The sequence below is a fragment of the Ursus americanus genome, chromosome 27 (genome assembly GCF_024610735.1).
Source record: "Ursus americanus isolate L20-20 chromosome 27, mUrsAme1.1.p, whole genome shotgun sequence".
Classification (NCBI taxonomy): Eukaryota; Metazoa; Chordata; class Mammalia; order Carnivora; family Ursidae; genus Ursus; species Ursus americanus.
In genome coordinates, this window is record NC_142153.1 from 5,985,056 (window position 1) to 6,002,151 (window position 17,096).

Below are 17,096 nucleotides of genomic sequence, written 5' to 3' on the forward strand. Positions count from 1 at the left end.
AAAGAGTCAGTGGGCTTTTACTTTATCCTCCTCACTAGATTATAAACCTAGAAATAGAGCCCTTTTCATGGCTTTCTGTTTTCTTGGGGTCTTTGACTCCTCCAGGGGGCTAAGAGCGCTGGAAACCCCACTGTCAGGTGCCTGGGGTCCAAATCCCAGCAGAGATCCTTCATACTCTGTGACTTGTTAGCTAGTGAGAAGTCTCAACTCCCTCATCTGTAAAATGGGGATGATAATTCTTGGTTTCAGGATTCAGATGACAAACAAACAGGCATCAGCAAATACTGGTGGCTGTGTTGCTACTGCGGCAGGGAGAAGAGGGCCAGAGCCTCGCAGTTATTCTTCTCCAGCAGTCTCCTTGGTCAGCTCCACACTGACTTCCTCCCCTCCCTGATTGCCCTGAACAGCCTTCTCTTCTCCTATTAGGAGGCACTGGGCAAAGGCTGACGTCACAGCCCCCACACCAACATGCTCTTCCCCGTAGCCCCAGTGACAGAAGCCCAGAAACCACAGTCACAAAATTATGCATCTACAGCTTGCAAAATCGGTCTTATTTCTTACATCCATCCATCCCGTTTGCTTAGCAAGCAAGAGGCTGCCACCGGCACTTGAAAACAAATCGACACCAAAAACTCACCTCTCTCTGCTGACTTGAGTACTGCTTCCTCTCCTCTTTCTTCCCAGTTACTTCCCGCCTTTTTCCTCTTGGCTTTGGGCCGCCAGCCTCTTTCCATTTGCTGTTCCTTATCCGTGGTCTCACACCCAGCCTCAATTTCAGTTCTGGGCGGTTCTCTCCAGCACAGAACCGGAAGAACAGTACGTAGACGCCAGATATAATAGTTATGAAGTGCATCACCCAAATATTATGAAGGTACAGTCATCCCTGGCAGTAAAATTCTGTAATTTTCATGTCATTTCCCGAAGGTGAAGAGATCGTGCCGGTGAAATAGACAAGACTTGTTCTTTCTGGATGTCTGTGTGGTTTGTTTTTTTTTTTTCCTGACAAGTACCAGTTGTTTTCACCCTCCTTCTGTGGACGAAGGGGATGCAGTTCGTTCTCCTTCTGGCGCTCCCCCGTACCTGGCTGCCAGCAGCGCGCCATCTGCGGGCTCCTCTTCCCCTGGCGCGGCCCCAGGAGCTGCGCCAACAGCGTGCTCCAGTGCTTTCGCTCTCGCTGAATTTCCCCCTTTGATTGTTATTTTGCAAGCGAACGCTTGGTGTGTCTTTGTTATTTATAGACATTTTGTCAGCCAACGTGGTTTCTGAATGCCGCACAGAGGGAGGAAAAAAGGTGAAGCAGAAACCGTGGGCTGAGCCTGAGTCTAGCAGATTGGGGAACTCTAATGGGTCTCGCAAGCATGAGAAAGATTAAAAAAAGAAAAGAGTAAAAAAGCCAAAACCGATATAGTTTCCTAAACTGTGCTTAGAAATTTTAAAAGCACAAAACAAAAGCATTCTTGTCCCCATCCTCCCGTCTCTGGCTCTCAGAGGCCTGTGCTCAGCCTCTAGGCTGGTGGTGGGGGAGAAAGCCCGCATCTCCCTGCTCACGGCTACCTGGCACCTGCCCCAGCCACCTCCCTTCCAGGATCCGGGACTCCCTACCAGGGGACAAAGGGGGCTTTGTGGATCACATGTAGCTAAGAAATTTTTTTTTTTTTTGCTCCTTCGAGGGCATGTTCCTTCATGCAGAGGGAGGGATGGAGAAAACAGGGGCCCCAACTCCTTGCCCTGTGACCCTCATCCCAGGCCAGGGGCCCTCTTGCACCTTGCACTGTGTGCACGTGTCTGTAGTTGGGGGGTCTGTTTCCCACAGTCCCCCCTTTGCTCTTACCCATCACCCATGATGCCCTCAGCCCAGATCCAGAAGGTGGGCCAGGATCCACAGCGAGGGTTCCACGAGGGCCCATCTGCCCCCACCCCCACCCCCACCCCCATGGGTTTCTATGGGAAGAGCTCTGCTGTCGTGTGATTTCAGGCAGAGAGGGGCAGATGGAAAGCAACATCTGACATTGCTTCTTGAGGGCAAGGAGCCTGAGTGTCTGCCATCTCGATACTCCCACGCCTGGACCAACGCATAACACGCATGTGCTCGCTGTGTAGCAGACGCATGAATGGGCACAGCACACTTCCTTCTAAATGGGGAGACTTGGAGTTCTGAGTCCTGATTTCTAGAGAAGGTTCTGGTGCCAAAAGCCGTGTCCCACTTGGTACAGTGAGTGAGTCGGACCCAGGTGCCAAGGCCTCTAAATGTAAGCTCTTTGCTTCCATGAAAAATGATTAATTAGCATCCATACCTTCATTTCTGGCACTTACTCTCTGACAGATATTTGGGAAGAACCTTTGGTTTATCAAATGGAATTAAGGAGAAGTCAAAAAGACAACTTTGGGAGGCGACAAGCAGGACTCTCCTGCCTGATACAGGCCACACTTTGTTTAGAAACAAAGAGCTGAGCCCCCTCCAGGCCCCAGGTGCCTGCAGTGGGCTGTCTCTCCCACCTGCGGGGGCCTGGGGCAGCAGTGGCCGGGGGGCCACAAGGCTTGGTGCCCGTGCTGCTCTGTTCCCCCAGGTGAGGACACTTTTCTCCCAGTGACAGATGGCCCCCGTGTGTGGACTGAGTTTGAAGTCCCTACTTGTCGGGGCTTGAGTTGCCTAAGATGGCTTAGCAAGTGTTTATGTAGTTTAGGTAAATTATATACCATCTGAACTACGAAAACATGAGTTCGTTTGGGATCTCTGCTCCTTAAATAGCAGAGGGACAGATGGGCCCAGACAGGTCCTGTTTCTCCTGCCTGCCCTGTGGACAGAAGCTGTGGGGGGGCCCGTCCTGCCTGCCTCTCACTGAGCAGGGGTGCCAGTGGAGAGCGTGCCTGTATTCCAGCCCCAGGACCTCCGGGAGGCAGGAGGGAGACCGGCAGGAAGGCTGGCATTCCTGATCACACGCAGCCTGCCAGAGCTGAACCCCACCCAGCAATGGTTAAATACCCAGAACGGATCCGGACAAGAAAATCTGAGTGTTCCAGCCACCTGCTCAGAACCTGCCTTCTTTCTTTCTCTTTATTTTTTTTTTTAAGATTTTATGTATTTATTTGACAGAGAGAGAGACACCAGTGAGAGAGGGAACACAGCAGGGGGAGTGGGAGAGGAAGAAGCAGGCTCCCAGCAGAGGAGCCCGATATGGGGATCGAACCCAGGACCCTGGGCTGAAGGCAGATGCTTAATGACTGAGCCACTTAGGCGCCCCACCTGCCTGCTTTCTTAGTCCCTATAAAGGGTTTTAGCTTTTTAAAAGTTTACTTACTTACGTACTTTATTTATTTATTTATTTATTTATTTATTTATTTATTTATTTATTTATAGGTGGGGGAGGGGCAGAGGGAGAGGGAGACAGAGAATCTTAAGCAGGCTTCATGCCCAGCACGGGGCCTGACACGGGGCTTGATCTCACAACCCCAAGATCATGACCTGAGCCGAAGAAGCCAAGAGTCGGAAGCTTAACTGACTGCACCACCCAGGTGCCCCTCAAATATTTACTTTAAAACACTTGTGTACTGCCTTTTCTTCTAGTGTTTATTCTCTCTGGCTTTTGTCTCCTCTCTTATTTGGGAAAGGCCTTGCTCATTATATGTATTTTATTGATTGATATTTCAAATAGTGTTTTTTTGTCACTTCCTCGGCAAGATTTCCCTATTTCCCCCATCTACGTCCATATTTTTCTTCCCTTCCCTACATGCATTATGGAGTTCATTTTATTACCCTCAGTCCCTTTACATATTTCTGCCCTTCCTTCTCTTCACCTCTCATTCCTCTGTCCCCCTTGGCCCAGCTTCGGGTGAAGGGCGCCGAGCCCGCAGCCTCTGCGGCCTCCTTCCCCGGAGCTCCGGGCCTCGTGGGGCTCTGTGTCACCCTGCAGAGTCACAGCTCGTGAGGAGCTGGACGTCCACAGAAGGCCGGCTTGCCTGGCACGCCTTTCAGCGTGCGTCCTGAGGAAGGCCGACGGTCTGTCAGCCGCTGACAGAACGCTGCGTCTGCGGGCAGCAGACCAGGTGTTGAGAAGTGGCTTCTTTATTCTTTAGCGTGATTTTTTCTGTGTGGAGAACGGGAAGGGTTTTCCTCCTTAGGCTTTCAGTACTGTTTCAAGGTGTATAAAGGGTTGGGCACACTGCGTGCTCTCTATCCCTTTTGGCTGTAAAGAAAGTCCACTGTCCTCCACCCCAACCCACACCCTTGTTAGTGTACCCTTAGTGGTGACTTTACCTTTGACCGTCACGGTACTGTGGACAGCTGGGTGGGAAACCTCCTCTGCTTCCTCTCCCCCGTGTGTTTCAGAAAGGGAACACGGCTCTGCACATCGCCGCCCTCGCTGGTCAGGATGAGGTGGTCCGGGAGCTGGTCAACTATGGCGCCAATGTCAACGCCCAGTCACAGGTAATGGCCCTGTGGGGTCCCGGGCCAGAAGGCATTGCCCTTCTTCTCCGCTTGCATTTCTGTTGTACTGTGGGCACGTGGTCTAGATTAATCAGCAATGTGTGTCTACCTCTGTTCAGGTAACCAGCCAAACAATATGTCTAACTACGGTTTACCTGGGGAGAGAAAGCATGTTTAGGGGTGCGTGGGACACGGGGGGTTCGCAAGGAAGGGAGTGAAAATAGAGGGGATGTGTGTGCAAGAGGCTGATTTCCATGGAGTGTCGCCCCCACCTGGTGGCCTTTTGTAATAATCCCACTAAGCCATTTCAAAGCCTGAGTTTTTCCACCAAGAGACACAGGTGGGGACGTGGCCCAGTGGGCTAGGTGAAAATAGGAAGAAGAGAGAGTTGTCCTGAAGTTGTGAGGATTTTGCACTGGGTTTGGCATCTCTCATCTTGTGGGTGAATGTTAATGACTTTGCTCTTGGTCTACAGAAAGGCTTTACACCCCTCTACATGGCAGCACAAGAGAATCACTTGGAAGTGGTTAAGTTTTTACTGGAAAATGGAGCTAATCAGAATGTAGCCACAGAAGTAAGTACCTTGGGCAAATGGCCTCCCTGCTGAACACCCCGGGAGTAGGACACCATTGGGGGTGTGCATTCCTGGGACATGCCTTGAGAGCTTCCTTTGTTGCAATCAGTGTGGAGTGTCGTTGTGTGCTCTTTCCCTTCGGATCACGGCACTAATCCTGGGTGTTGCCCGGCTCTGCGAGGGAGGAAGAAACAGAGTCATGGGTCTTGAGGAATGCCCAGGCACATACCAGAGACATGACATCAGACTCAAGCTTGTCCTTCCCACACTAAGCACGGCTGAAGGCTGGACCCTGATGAGAAAGGATCCTGCCATAAACCATGAGTCACTTCAGCTCTGGTCCTGAGTTTTGTCATTGAAGAAAGGATGAAATTGAACTAGATAGCCCGAAGTTTCTCTTGGCTCCTAACATTGTAACCCTCAACAGTTAGGTGACCTTGTGCTCGTTCCGCTTCCCCAGTTCATGGGGTCCTGTGCCCCTCGGCACACAACCGAGGAGATTAATCACAGTAGCTCACCATCCAATCCTCAGTGCCTGGCATAGTTTCTAGCATTTGGTAGGTGTTACTAATACTCGCGCAGTGAAGAAATGAATGGTCCTCTGCCATGTTGAAGGGTGAGAGGGAGGGTAGGCAAGGAAACAGTGAAGAAATGAATGGTCCTCTGCCATGTTGAAGGGTGAGAGGGAGGGTAGGCAAGGAAACAGGGTAGTAGAAGCCCTCAGAGCGCTCAGTCAGACTGGGAACAAGTTATAAAGAAAAATGAGTGGCTCTCGGCTCTGGGAAATTGCGGAGAAAGAAAGTGGGTCCAAGAAAGGCTTTAGGGAGGAGATGGCGTTTAAACTGAGCTTGACAGATGAAGAGGGCTCTGAATGGTAAGAAGGTCATTTCCCACGGAGGGCCCCTCATGAGCAAGAGCCCGGAGGTGTGAGAGCACGCGTCCTGCCTGGAAGACAGGAAGTGGTCGGGTGGGGTCAGAGCGAATGGATCTCTCCTCCTTTCCTGTGGCCAGGACGGCTTCACTCCTCTAGCGGTGGCTCTGCAGCAGGGCCACGAGAACGTGGTGGCCCACCTCATCAACTACGGGACGAAAGGGAAGGTGCGCCTGCCCGCCCTGCACATCGCGGCACGCAACGACGACACCCGGACGGCTGCGGTGCTGCTGCAGAATGACCCCAACCCAGACGTGCTCTCCAAGGTGAGGGCCAGGCCCTGGGCCGCGTAGCCACTCCCCGAGAACGCGCCGAGACCAGAGAGGGCACTCGCCCTGTGCACAGAGCGCCACCAGCTGCCATGGTGCCTCCGGATTCCCGCTAGTGCCCTGGAGAGCGCCAGGGGACAGCCCCGCGCTAAACCCCCTAGCGAACAAACACCCAGGAAGATGTGCCTCGTGTGGATCAGGAAAGGTTCTTGCTGCCCCCGGTCATCCAGAAAAGTATCCAGGGCAGGCTGGCTCTCCGGCCAGAGTGAAACTTTGGGATCTGGCAGGTGGTGTTCTAGAATTTATCCCCCTCTTTTCCTGGCTGGCCCCTGGTGGAGGAAGGGAGGTGTCCCTACGTGGGGAGATGAGAACGGGGAGGGCTCCGCAGGGGCCTGGACTGCTAGCTGTCTGATGTTTTGAGGCACTGCTGATGCATTCTCTGTAAGTTGGGGCTGTTGACAACTTCTCTATAGTGGGAGTGGGTCGCACTGAGCTAGTCACATGGTCCCTCCACCCCAGGGTCACTGGGTTTTGTCTGGAAGGCTGCTGACTGGATTAGGCACGGTTTTGGGCTTATGGGACAGAATGATGACAATGACCTGCCAAGGAGTCCAAAGGGCCGCCTTTGGCCAGCCCCCTGAGTCACCATGCCCTTTTAGGGAGCTGAAACAATCTCTAGAGAGAAGATCATGGCCCGCATGGCACTTGTCATTCATTAATTAACATCTCTTCATAAGTAACCGTTCACATGAGTGGGCCCTGAAGAGTTTGAGGTAATGCTAGTCCGTGGTTTGTCCACAGGAACCGCAAAACAAAGAATGGGGGTCCCTCAGAGGTGAGACCCAGCTTTGAATATGACTTGCCACAAAGCATTTCTCAACCCCTTCAGCAAACCCTTCCGTCTTGGGTCCTCGGGCCCTGCCGACATTTCCAGAATCCCTGTCCTTATTCTGAGGTGGAAATGGCGGAGCGTGGCTTGTGACAAGTTGTCCCCCTCTGTTGTGCCCCAGACGGGATTCACCCCCCTCCACATCGCAGCTCACTACGAGAACCTCAACGTGGCCCAGTTACTCCTCAACAGGGGTGCCAGCGTCAACTTCACGCCCCAGGTAAGGCCCTCTGGCAGGCCCCGCTCCTGGGCCAGGGCCCTGAGCTTGTCTTCCCCTCACTGTGACACCACAGATTTCCTCTTTACGGCATGAGTGCCCTCGGGTGAGACAGCCCTGGTGTCTCTTAAGGCTTCTCCTTGATGGGTGTCTGATGATCTGCCCATCAGTTTCCATTTGCCCATTCTCGAGGTGGGAAGCCTGGAGGGCAGGGCTTTCTTCTGGTCTGTTGTGATGACACTGAGAGACAGGCCTTGGCCAGATTGCTGCGATTACCCACGATGCTGTCACATCCTCATAGGTTTTGAGATCGTTCCTAGGTGAGAAGTGTCCTAACAGTAGGCTAAAAGTGGCTTCTTGCATTGCTGCCACTGTAGGGCGGGGGCAGGGAGGGGGACAGGGGCATGGGGTGCAGAGCAGCTGCATTCGAGAGGAGGATGCCACAGCCTGACTGGTTCCTGTTCCTCCCCTTCCAGAACGGCATCACGCCACTGCACATCGCCTCCCGCAGGGGGAACGTGATCATGGTGCGGCTCCTGCTGGACCGTGGGGCCCAGATAGAAACGAGGACCAAGGTGGGTGCCAGTGAGCTCCGCGGCAGGGCGGGGGGAGGGAGTTCTGCCTTCCAGAGCCCCCGCTGGGGTGGTGGGCTCTCCGCGACCAGCTAGTGATGGGCCTCCAGCATCCTGGAACAGCCCGCAGCAGGAGCCAGGAGGCAGCAGGAGACACAGCGAGATGTGTCGGAGTTGAGCTGGTCCTTGAGGAAGCATCCTCGCTTCTGTGGCTGCAGTGATACCGCGGGCAGTCTTCCCTCCAGTGGCTCTGATAGGTGCCTTTGGGGCTTTCTCTTTTGGACTCTGTCTTTTAAAGGATGAATTGACACCTCTCCACTGTGCAGCTCGGAATGGGCACGTGCGAATCTCAGAGATCCTGCTGGACCACGGGGCACCCATCCAAGCCAAAACCAAGGTTCGTGCGTCCCTCCCATGAGGAGCATCCTTTCGGCAGGGCTTCAGGTCTGGCCAACTCAGGATCAAATCCCATCTCTGAAAAAGAGAGATGCTAATACTCCTAACTGAACCAGTGTGATGTGTACCCCAATGCCTGTCACACGGGAGACACTCGGTATAGCTCTAATTATCAGCTACATCAGGCATGGCCCACTTTTTCTCTAAAGGGCCAGAGAGTCAATATTTTTAGACTTCGCAAGCAATGCTCTCTGTTGCAACGATTCCACTCTGCCGTTGTAGTAGGAAAGCAGCTATGGATGATATGCAAACTAGCAGTCGTGTTCCAATAAAACTTTATTTACAAATATAGGCAGCGGGCCAGATTCTTCACTGAGAACTTCTCAGTTTTCAGTTGGGAAGCATGGTATGACCTTTGTGACATTCTCTGAGTGGCAACTATTAGCTTGCTAGGGCTGCGGTAGCCAAGTGCCTCACACTGGGGGGCTTGAACCGCAGCGGCCCATCGTCCCACAGTCCTAGAGGCTGGAAATCTGAGATCAGAGTCAGCAGGGTTGGTACCTTCAGAGGCTGTGAGGGGGAATCTGTTCCAGGCCTCTCTCCTGGCGTCCGGTGGTTGCTTGCAATCTTTGGCATTCCTTTGGCATCACCCTGACCTCTGCCTTCGTGCTCACACAGCGTGGTCTCTGTGTGTGAGTGTCTGTGTCCAAACTTCCCCTTTTTATGACGACAGCAGTCATATTGGGCTAGGCCCCCTCTAAGGACCTCATCGTAACTAACCACATCTGCAGTGACCTGATTTCCAAATAAGGTCACGTTCTGAGCTCCTGGGGTTAGGACTTGAACCTGTGAATTTTGAGGTGACACGGATACCAGCTGTCATGCAGCTTGACTGTGTGCCTCCCTTGCTGAAAATGTTTCCATAGTCCCTTTCTGAAAGCTAAAAACTGGTGACCCCAGTCCCTGAGTTCACGGACTGTCATGAAGCCCCTCCTGCCTGCCTGGAGCTCAGCTCCGCGCCCCCATCACACTCGGCCCTCCTGCAGCTTGCACCGCATAGCTAGGGCTCCCCGAGTTCCCGAAGGATCGCTGCCTCTGGTACAGCACACAGAGCTCCCTTCACTGGGAGGTTCTTCCCCTTCTGTCTTCCTAGAGAAGTCGTAGCTCCAGGCCACCTCCTCCTGAAAGCCTTCACTCCCCATCCTCCCTCCTGGAAACTCTACCCTCAAGGGACCTCTGTGCTTTGATCTTGCCTTCCCTGATGGTCCCACACTGCGTGGCAACAATGTATCTGTTTCCACCTCTTTTGCCTGTGGGTCCACAAGCTTCCTTCTGCCAAGGATTATGTCTGTTCTCTTTTGTTTCCCCAGAGTTTATCCCATAACCTGGTGCTCATTAATCACTTAATAAATATTTGTTGAATTACTGGGTGAAGGATTGAGTGAAGAGTCTCCTCTGTTTTTAATGTGTTTTTTTTTTTTTTAAGAGATTGCTACCTAAGAAACAGTGAGAGTCCTTAACGAAGTTGGTTAAGTGATGTGTGTGTGTTAGTGGCCAAAAACAGAGGGATTTAGATCCAAGTTCCATGTTGTGGTCATTCATTCATTCAAAAGCACATGACTGAAGGACCACTGTGTGTGTGCCGTGCTCGTAAGGAGATTGTGGGGCATATGAGAGATAAGAGGCACAGTCACTGATCTTAAGAGGCTGGTAAGTACAGAGACACACACCCGACCAGTTAATTCAGCAACTCTATGAGGAAGGTCCGAGTGAGTGGGACTGATGAAGAAAAGCCCACAGAAGTCTAGGGTGGTCAGGGAAGGCATCCCGAAGAGGTCAGCCTGGCTGGAGCTGGCTTGGAGGATTTGATGAGGTGGAAAGGAGAGTGTAGTCAGAGAGCAGCAGGAGCACGAGGGCCAGAGTGAACCAAGCTCACTCAGGAGTCATGTGGAAGCATCATGGAGGGAAGAAGTAGGAAGTGAGGTTGGAATCATCGCCTTGAATTCCCGTGTTCATTTTCTTTGCAACTGCTTGTTTCTCCCTCTTCTCCCAGAATGGCTTATCCCCCATTCACATGGCGGCTCAGGGAGACCACCTTGACTGTGTCCGACTTCTGTTGCAATACAACGCTGAGATAGACGACATCACCCTGGACCATCTGACCCCACTCCATGTGGCAGCGCACTGCGGCCACCACAGAGTAGCCAAGGTCCTTTTGGATAAAGGAGCCAAACCAAATTCCAGAGCCCTGGTGAGTGGGAGGCCACAAGAGAAGGTGCCAGAAGGGCAAAGGCTAAGGGAAGCAGGACCAGAGCTGCGTGGCTGAGCCTGGTGGGAAGTGCACCATTCGGTGCCTGGAGGTACCCCCAAGACTCGGGGCCTGGAACATGGCAGTGCCAGCTGGGGCCCAGAAGGCAAGGTAGCACGCAGGCGGGCTGGTGACCTTCACACTCCCCGTTCGGCACCCTGATGACAGGCCGAGGTCAGGGGGGAGGGGAATTGGGCCCAGGAGACCTCACTAAGAAGCAGTGTCCGTGGTACGTGTGTGGGTTGGGGGTGCCACTCCATCTGAGCCAGCCTGGAGCTGACGAACAGTGATTCCTTATAGGCTGCCTGGCTTTTTTATCTGCTTGGGGGGGGGTGAGTGAAATGGGCTGAGTTAAGCATCCTTCCTCTGCTCATGGGCTTAGAGTTTTCCTAGTGCTGGTGTAAAAGTGAGTTCTCGCCTAAAACCAGTTCCCTCCAGGGACTATGGTTCCTCTCCCTCTTGCCCCAGGCCAGGCATTCCTAGGGCAGTGTCGGGGATCTGGTGGGGCCAGAGCTCTGCACAGCACATGTCCTTGACCACCATCTCCTCTCTGCCCACTCCCGCAGGGGAGAATTGAGAAGGCAGGGGAGCTACCGGGTTCGCAAGGATGGCTCCTTCATTCATTCAGAAAGCTTTCACTGAGCCCTTGCCACATTCCAGGGACTATTCTGGGGTAGCTGGGGCATTTCTCAACCTCAGCACTATGGACATTTTGGGTCTGATGTTCCTTGTTATGGGGGGGCTGGCTTAGCAGCGTCCTTGCCCCCCCCCCAGTTCTGATATCTTCCTCCCCTGGTTGTGACAATCATCAGTGTCTCCAGACATTGCCAAATGTCCCAAGGGATGGGGTGGGACAAAATCCCCCCCCTCCCCACGGAGAACCACTGCCTCCCTGAGTAAAACCCCGGGAAAACAAACACAAAAACAAACAAATAAAACTCCCCGCCCTTGTGGAGTTGACATACACAGCAGAGCTGCTGTCCCAAAATCCACTTTACTAAAAGTGATCGGTGATTTCAGGGGAGAGGGAACACGATTTGCTTCACAAAAGTGCTCTTTATTGTCAGTTTCCCCTGAAGGAAACTTAAAACAGCGGGCCCTTTTTGTGCATCCAAAATATGATTAAATTTTTTTAAAAGGTTTATAAACAATGTGTTCAGAAACGTGCTTGGTGCATTAAAGGGAGAGCCCCCTGCCTCTCAGGGGACTGGCAGTAGCGGACAGTCCAGGCAGTGGGCAGAGGCTGCCTCTTCATCAGCGGGGGGGCTGGGGGCCCCTTGGGCTAGAGTTGTAAGTTCCTGCTTGTCTTCTCCCTGGGGGGGGCTGCAGAATGGCTTTACCCCCTTGCATATCGCCTGCAAGAAGAACCACACCCGTGTCATGGAGCTGCTACTGAAGACCGGGGCCTCCTTTGACGCCGTCACTGAGGTAGGAGAGCTCCGCAGATGGGCACATGAGCCCGTGGTCTTCTTCCAAAGGCTTTCTGGAGAGTTCTTCCTCTTAGCTACATGGGGCTGCAGGACTGCGTGTGTGTGTGCAAGTCCTGACTACTGGAAGGGATAAATTGGGTGACCTAGACAAGGGAACGTGTGTCGAGTTTCAGGGAGCTTTCCAAGATCAGGTGCAGGATTTTGAGTTGTGAAGCACACAGAGTCACCCTGCAGTGACTTTTTTCCCCTCCAACCATTTTCCTGGGAGCAAACCCATCTCATTTAACTCCCTTTGCTTGGAAAACCATTTTGCAGCCCCTAGAAACAAGAAAGCACTAGATTCATCCGGCTGTCTCTTCTTTGTAGGAGCAGGAAAGGCTCCTCTGTTCTCATTCCTCTCTTGTGTGTTCCAGTCTGGCTTGACACCTCTCCACGTGGCCTCCTTCATGGGGCACCTGCCCATCGTGAAGAACCTTCTGCAGCGAGGGGCGTCACCCAACGTCTCCAACGTGGTAAGGCCGTGGGGAGAGCAAGGACTCTGTCCTCCGGACGGAGAGCTCAGACGGGAGATCAGATACTGATGCTAAGGTCTCCTCTCTGGGGCTAGAGCGAGAAATCTCACAATAGGAGAGACTTCGGGTTTGGGGAGAATATGTGTGTGCCTTTCCCCGTTAAATTCGTCACACATCTGTCAGTCCTAGGGGTTTTCTTTAGGCAATAATTTGGGAACTTCTGTAAGTGTTGTCGGGGAATACATGTACAGTTTTTAACATTCGTCAGCTCTGAAGTTTACTTTTAAGTATACCGAGAACACGCACGCGCACGCACGCACGCACACGCGCACGCACGCACGTACCAGGTGTCATAACCGCGTGCTGGGACGACTCCATCTCTTGGACACAAACCCACCAAGTTACTCCAGGCTGGCACTTTGGAACTCTGCGTGTGTCATTTTGGGAACTCGGCATGCATGAACATGTCTACAATTCTGCTGTTTCACAGAAAGTGGAGACCCCGCTGCACATGGCAGCCAGAGCAGGACACACGGAAGTGGCCAAATATTTGCTCCAGAACAAAGCCAAAGTCAATGCCAAGGCCAAGGTGAGTTCTGGAGGCGGGAAGGAGCCTGGGATGTAAGCAATTCAAGGGCAACGAGGAGAAACCCACCCTTATGAGAGGCCCGGCAGCAGTGCGTGTGGCACAGAGGTTCCTCGTCGTTCCCACGGTGGTTGTCCTGAACGCTGAGACTCTGCTGTGCAGGGTTCTGAGAAGGCTGGAGATAGGTTTGCGTCAGAGCTGTCTGTTCATTAGGTTATGAAAGCCCAAAGAGCATGGCTGGCCTGCACGGCTCGGGGGCTGAAAGGGTTTCATGGTGGTCACAGTCATGGGGTAAGAGGAGAAGCAACTTTTTGGAGAACGTGTTACCAGTGAAAACCAGTCAGGAATTACTTGATCTAAAAAAGGAAGATGCCCCGACTGTAAAAAGTATTCTCGAGGGTTGGGCAAGTGAACAGTACAAATTGCTGCTGAATTTGCAAGGCAGTTGGCTCTGACCAACATTGGGTTTTCCTTCTCTGCCGATGACAGGGGCTCAGTTTAGACTTAGAACTGTGGTTTGTGTTTGGGCCATGCCCGAGGCCCCCAGCTGGGCCCAACAGCACCGAGAACCTACCCCTGAACCCCTTCAGTATCGGGGGGAGGAGGAGCAAGGGTGAGAGGAAAAAGCCATCTTTCCCCTTCAGCAGTTTAGACTTTCCCATGACCCCATTTAAGCAGAGAGGCAGGTATCCGCTCAGACGTGACTTGGGAGACAGGAAGAGCTCCAGTTACACTGTGTGAAACATTTTATGTACACCACCTGCTTGATCCTAACCAGAGCCCTATGAGGTAGATTATTGTTCCCATTTTACAGATGGAAGGCTGAGCCTTTAGGCAATTCAGTACAAATAACAGCTAACTGGAAGGATAGTTGTGAGGATTAAGTGAGAGAACGTATTTGTTTCTATAACTCAGAGACTTGATTTGAATCCCAGCTCCTCATCTTACTAGCTGTGTGACCTTAAGAAAGTCACTTGGTGGGGCGCCTGGGTGGCACAGCGGTTAAGCGTCTGCCTTCGGCTCAGGGCGTGATCCCAGCATTATAGGATCGAGCCCCACATCAGGCTCCTCCGCTATGAGCCTGCTTCTTACTCTCCCACTCCCCCTGCTTGTGTTCCCTCTCTCACTGGCTGTCTCTATCTCTGTCGAATAAATAAAAAAAGTCTTTAAAAAAAAAAAAAAAAAGAAAGTCACTTGGCCTCTCTGGGCCTCACCTTTCTTCTTTGTAAAGTGAGGGGTTGGATTAAGAAACCTTAGTATTCCCTGTTGCTTGTCTTCACTTTGGGTTCCAGGATGACCAGACCCCGCTGCACTGCGCGGCTCGCATCGGCCACATGAACATGGTGAAGCTCCTGCTGGAAAATAATGCCAATCCCAACCTGGCCACCACTGCCGGGCACACCCCCCTGCACATTGCGGCCCGAGAAGGCCATGTGGAGACGGCCCTGGCCCTTCTGGAAAAGGAAGCATCCCAGGCATGCATGACCAAGGTACAGCCTTCTTCCTCCCGTTCTCAAGAGGCAACTGGGTTGTCACCGCTGGTCCTGGGGTGTGGGACGGGCATTCCCACCTGGTCCTCTGCATTGCCTGGATGATGCTGAAAGTAGATAGGGGGCCAGCACCCCCAGACCGGCCACCATCTGTGAGCCCGATGTGTCATCCTTGCCCAGAAAGGTGGTGAAACTGTAGTTTCTCGTCCCCCCACCTAAACTTTATCCCTTATCATGGTCTAGCTATTAGCTCTAGTCAAATCAGGTTCTGGAATACAAGAAGGACTAAGACAACCCTTGCTCTCGACTAGCTGGTAGTGGGATAACAACACAAGATGGTTACGTGCCATCACCAGGGGTGCAGGTGGCAAGTGGGACAGGAAACCCGCTGATTCCTGGGGCCTCGGCCTCTTGGAGGGATCAGACATTGTTGTGTCCTTTACATGATTGGCGTCTCCATGCCGGCGACGGTGGGACGCCTCCTTTGCCGTGGGCTCTTGCTCTGGGGCAGACGGCTCTGGCACCCCACGGTTCTGACAGCCTGTGTCTCTCCTCAGAAAGGATTTACCCCTCTCCATGTGGCGGCTAAGTATGGGAAGGTTAGAGTGGCGGAGCTGCTGCTGGAACGGGACGCGCACCCAAATGCTGCGGGAAAAGTGAGTTTGAACTTCCCTCCCTCTCTCGGCTCCAGGCCAGAGCCAAGGATACACTTCCCTGCTAGTGCCTCTTGTGTCCATCTTTTGAATGGGCGGCCACCTAGGGGGAAGGGGCTCTGGCAAGACTGCCTTTCTGACAAAGGCCCCGTGCTCTTAGAAAACCTGGGGGCCTTCTCCGAGCGAGTGTGTTGATTGTGCTGCCCCCCCCCCCCGGGGTCTCAGAACAAGGAGGTGGTCCCGGGTCTGGCGGGTTATGCTCTTGAGTGACTTCAGATCAAGACTGGATTTGGGAGGACTTTTAACCAGATCGTACCATGTATGAAAGAAATGATACAGAGCCCCCAACGGTGCTGCCCATAGCTGAAGGGATCACTGGTGGAAAGCCAGCTGAGTGAAGGCTATCGTCTCTGTCGTCTTGTCCCCTGCAGAATGGCTTGACTCCCCTGCACGTGGCCGTCCATCACAACCACCTGGACATCGTCCGGCTGCTGCTTCCCCGGGGCGGCTCCCCGCACAGCCCCGCTTGGGTAAGTCCGCCCCAGGTCCGCATACCGGGGGCTCCAGCCCCAGACCTGCTCAGGGCCTCAGCCCCTGCAAGGCAGGCCCGGGGCCACCCCGTCGGGCACAGCTGTTCCGGGAGCAGCTGGAGGGTTTTTGTGTTTTGCTTTTATTTTTACCTCAGAGATGTCGCCTCACTCACACAAATGTTACCTGCAGTAATTGCTGCTATTTGGAGACCAGGAGTGGGGTGGGAAATGGGTAACACTTCTCAGCAACAGGTTACCTCGCAGAGCTGGGCTTCGTGTTACACAACAAATGGGTTCCCCAAACTACAGCGTGTCAACGGAGTTCTGCCAGCTGCGTTTTGTCAGCTGGCTGCCAAAGGTCAGTTTGTCCAGGAATCTCGGGGGGGGGGGGGGCGGTGAACCCTGGTCTCAGATTCTGACTCCATTTGGTGCTGGCGGCACAGTGTCCCCACTTTGAGAAAGATCGAGGGTTTCAGGGGAACCTGCCGTAACCTTGAAGGGGGCTATTTCAAGTGTGAATAGTCAGCCCCAAATGTATTTCCCGTATGAGTTCAGATTTTAAATCACGGTGTTTTTAATAAGGCACACCCACCTGTATTACGTGGTGGACACAAGGCCGGTGTGTCAGCCCCTGAAGAGTAGCAGGCTCATTGCCTCTCGGGGGAAGCAGGTAAAGGGAGTTGACTGGGCTTGCTTATGTAAGATCAGACTTGGTGGGGGGGGGGTGGCGGGGAGCCAGAACAAGGTGAAGGGATAAAGCTGGACACGAGGATCATTTTTGGGGACAGGCTGCCTTGTGTGGGACCAGAGGGTGTGTGGTGTTTGTCTGTGAGGGGAGGGGGCTGATGGCCATTCAGGGGAGGAAGGGGAGGGAGGGGGCAGGGCTCTGACACAAAGGGTTCACCCATGATCCCTGCCCCGGGAGCTCACTACAGGGCAGCCAAGACTCAGAAAACCGGGTAATTTCGGGGAGAGCACATCCCAGTGCTCAGCCATGTGGCAGGGGGAGCCACGGGGAGGGGGGGTGGTGTGTGATGACAGCTGACACCTGCTGACTTCAGTGGGAACAGAGCCCAGAGTCAGGGAAAATCGGTGCGGGCTTCAGTTTGTCTTCCCTCCTCAGATTAGATGCTCATCTGAATTTTCCAGCATCACTTTGCCGGAGACACAGCGTCTCCCAGACACCTCTGTCTCCTTGGGCTCCTGTCCCCGCTGTTGTAGCAAGCCCACGTCACTGTGTAGACGGAGCATGCGGCCCTGCTAAGATGTGACTTACTCCTGCCTCTAAAAATAAAGAGCTGGACTCCCGCCTC

General features: G+C 53.2%; 1 protein-coding gene across 14 annotated transcripts in view; it reads left to right on the forward strand.

The window, feature by feature from the left end:
• The window catches only part of ANK1 (ankyrin 1), a 129,641-nt gene that overhangs the window by 57,729 nt on the left and 54,816 nt on the right, over positions 1–17,096 (forward strand). For all 14 annotated transcript variants that reach the window (XM_087856367.1, XM_087856376.1, XM_087856371.1 and 11 more), the window contains exons 4-16: positions 4,328–4,426; positions 4,902–5,000; positions 6,012–6,197; positions 7,211–7,309; positions 7,783–7,881; positions 8,177–8,275; positions 10,328–10,525; positions 11,912–12,010; positions 12,426–12,524; positions 13,015–13,113; positions 14,403–14,600; positions 15,158–15,256; positions 15,685–15,783. In XM_087856367.1, the coding sequence (XP_087712493.1) occupies positions 4,328–4,426; positions 4,902–5,000; positions 6,012–6,197; positions 7,211–7,309; positions 7,783–7,881; positions 8,177–8,275; positions 10,328–10,525; positions 11,912–12,010; positions 12,426–12,524; positions 13,015–13,113; positions 14,403–14,600; positions 15,158–15,256; positions 15,685–15,783 (1,572 nt within the window). The remainder of the gene's footprint in view (positions 1–4,327; positions 4,427–4,901; positions 5,001–6,011; positions 6,198–7,210; positions 7,310–7,782; positions 7,882–8,176; positions 8,276–10,327; positions 10,526–11,911; positions 12,011–12,425; positions 12,525–13,014; positions 13,114–14,402; positions 14,601–15,157; positions 15,257–15,684; positions 15,784–17,096) is intronic.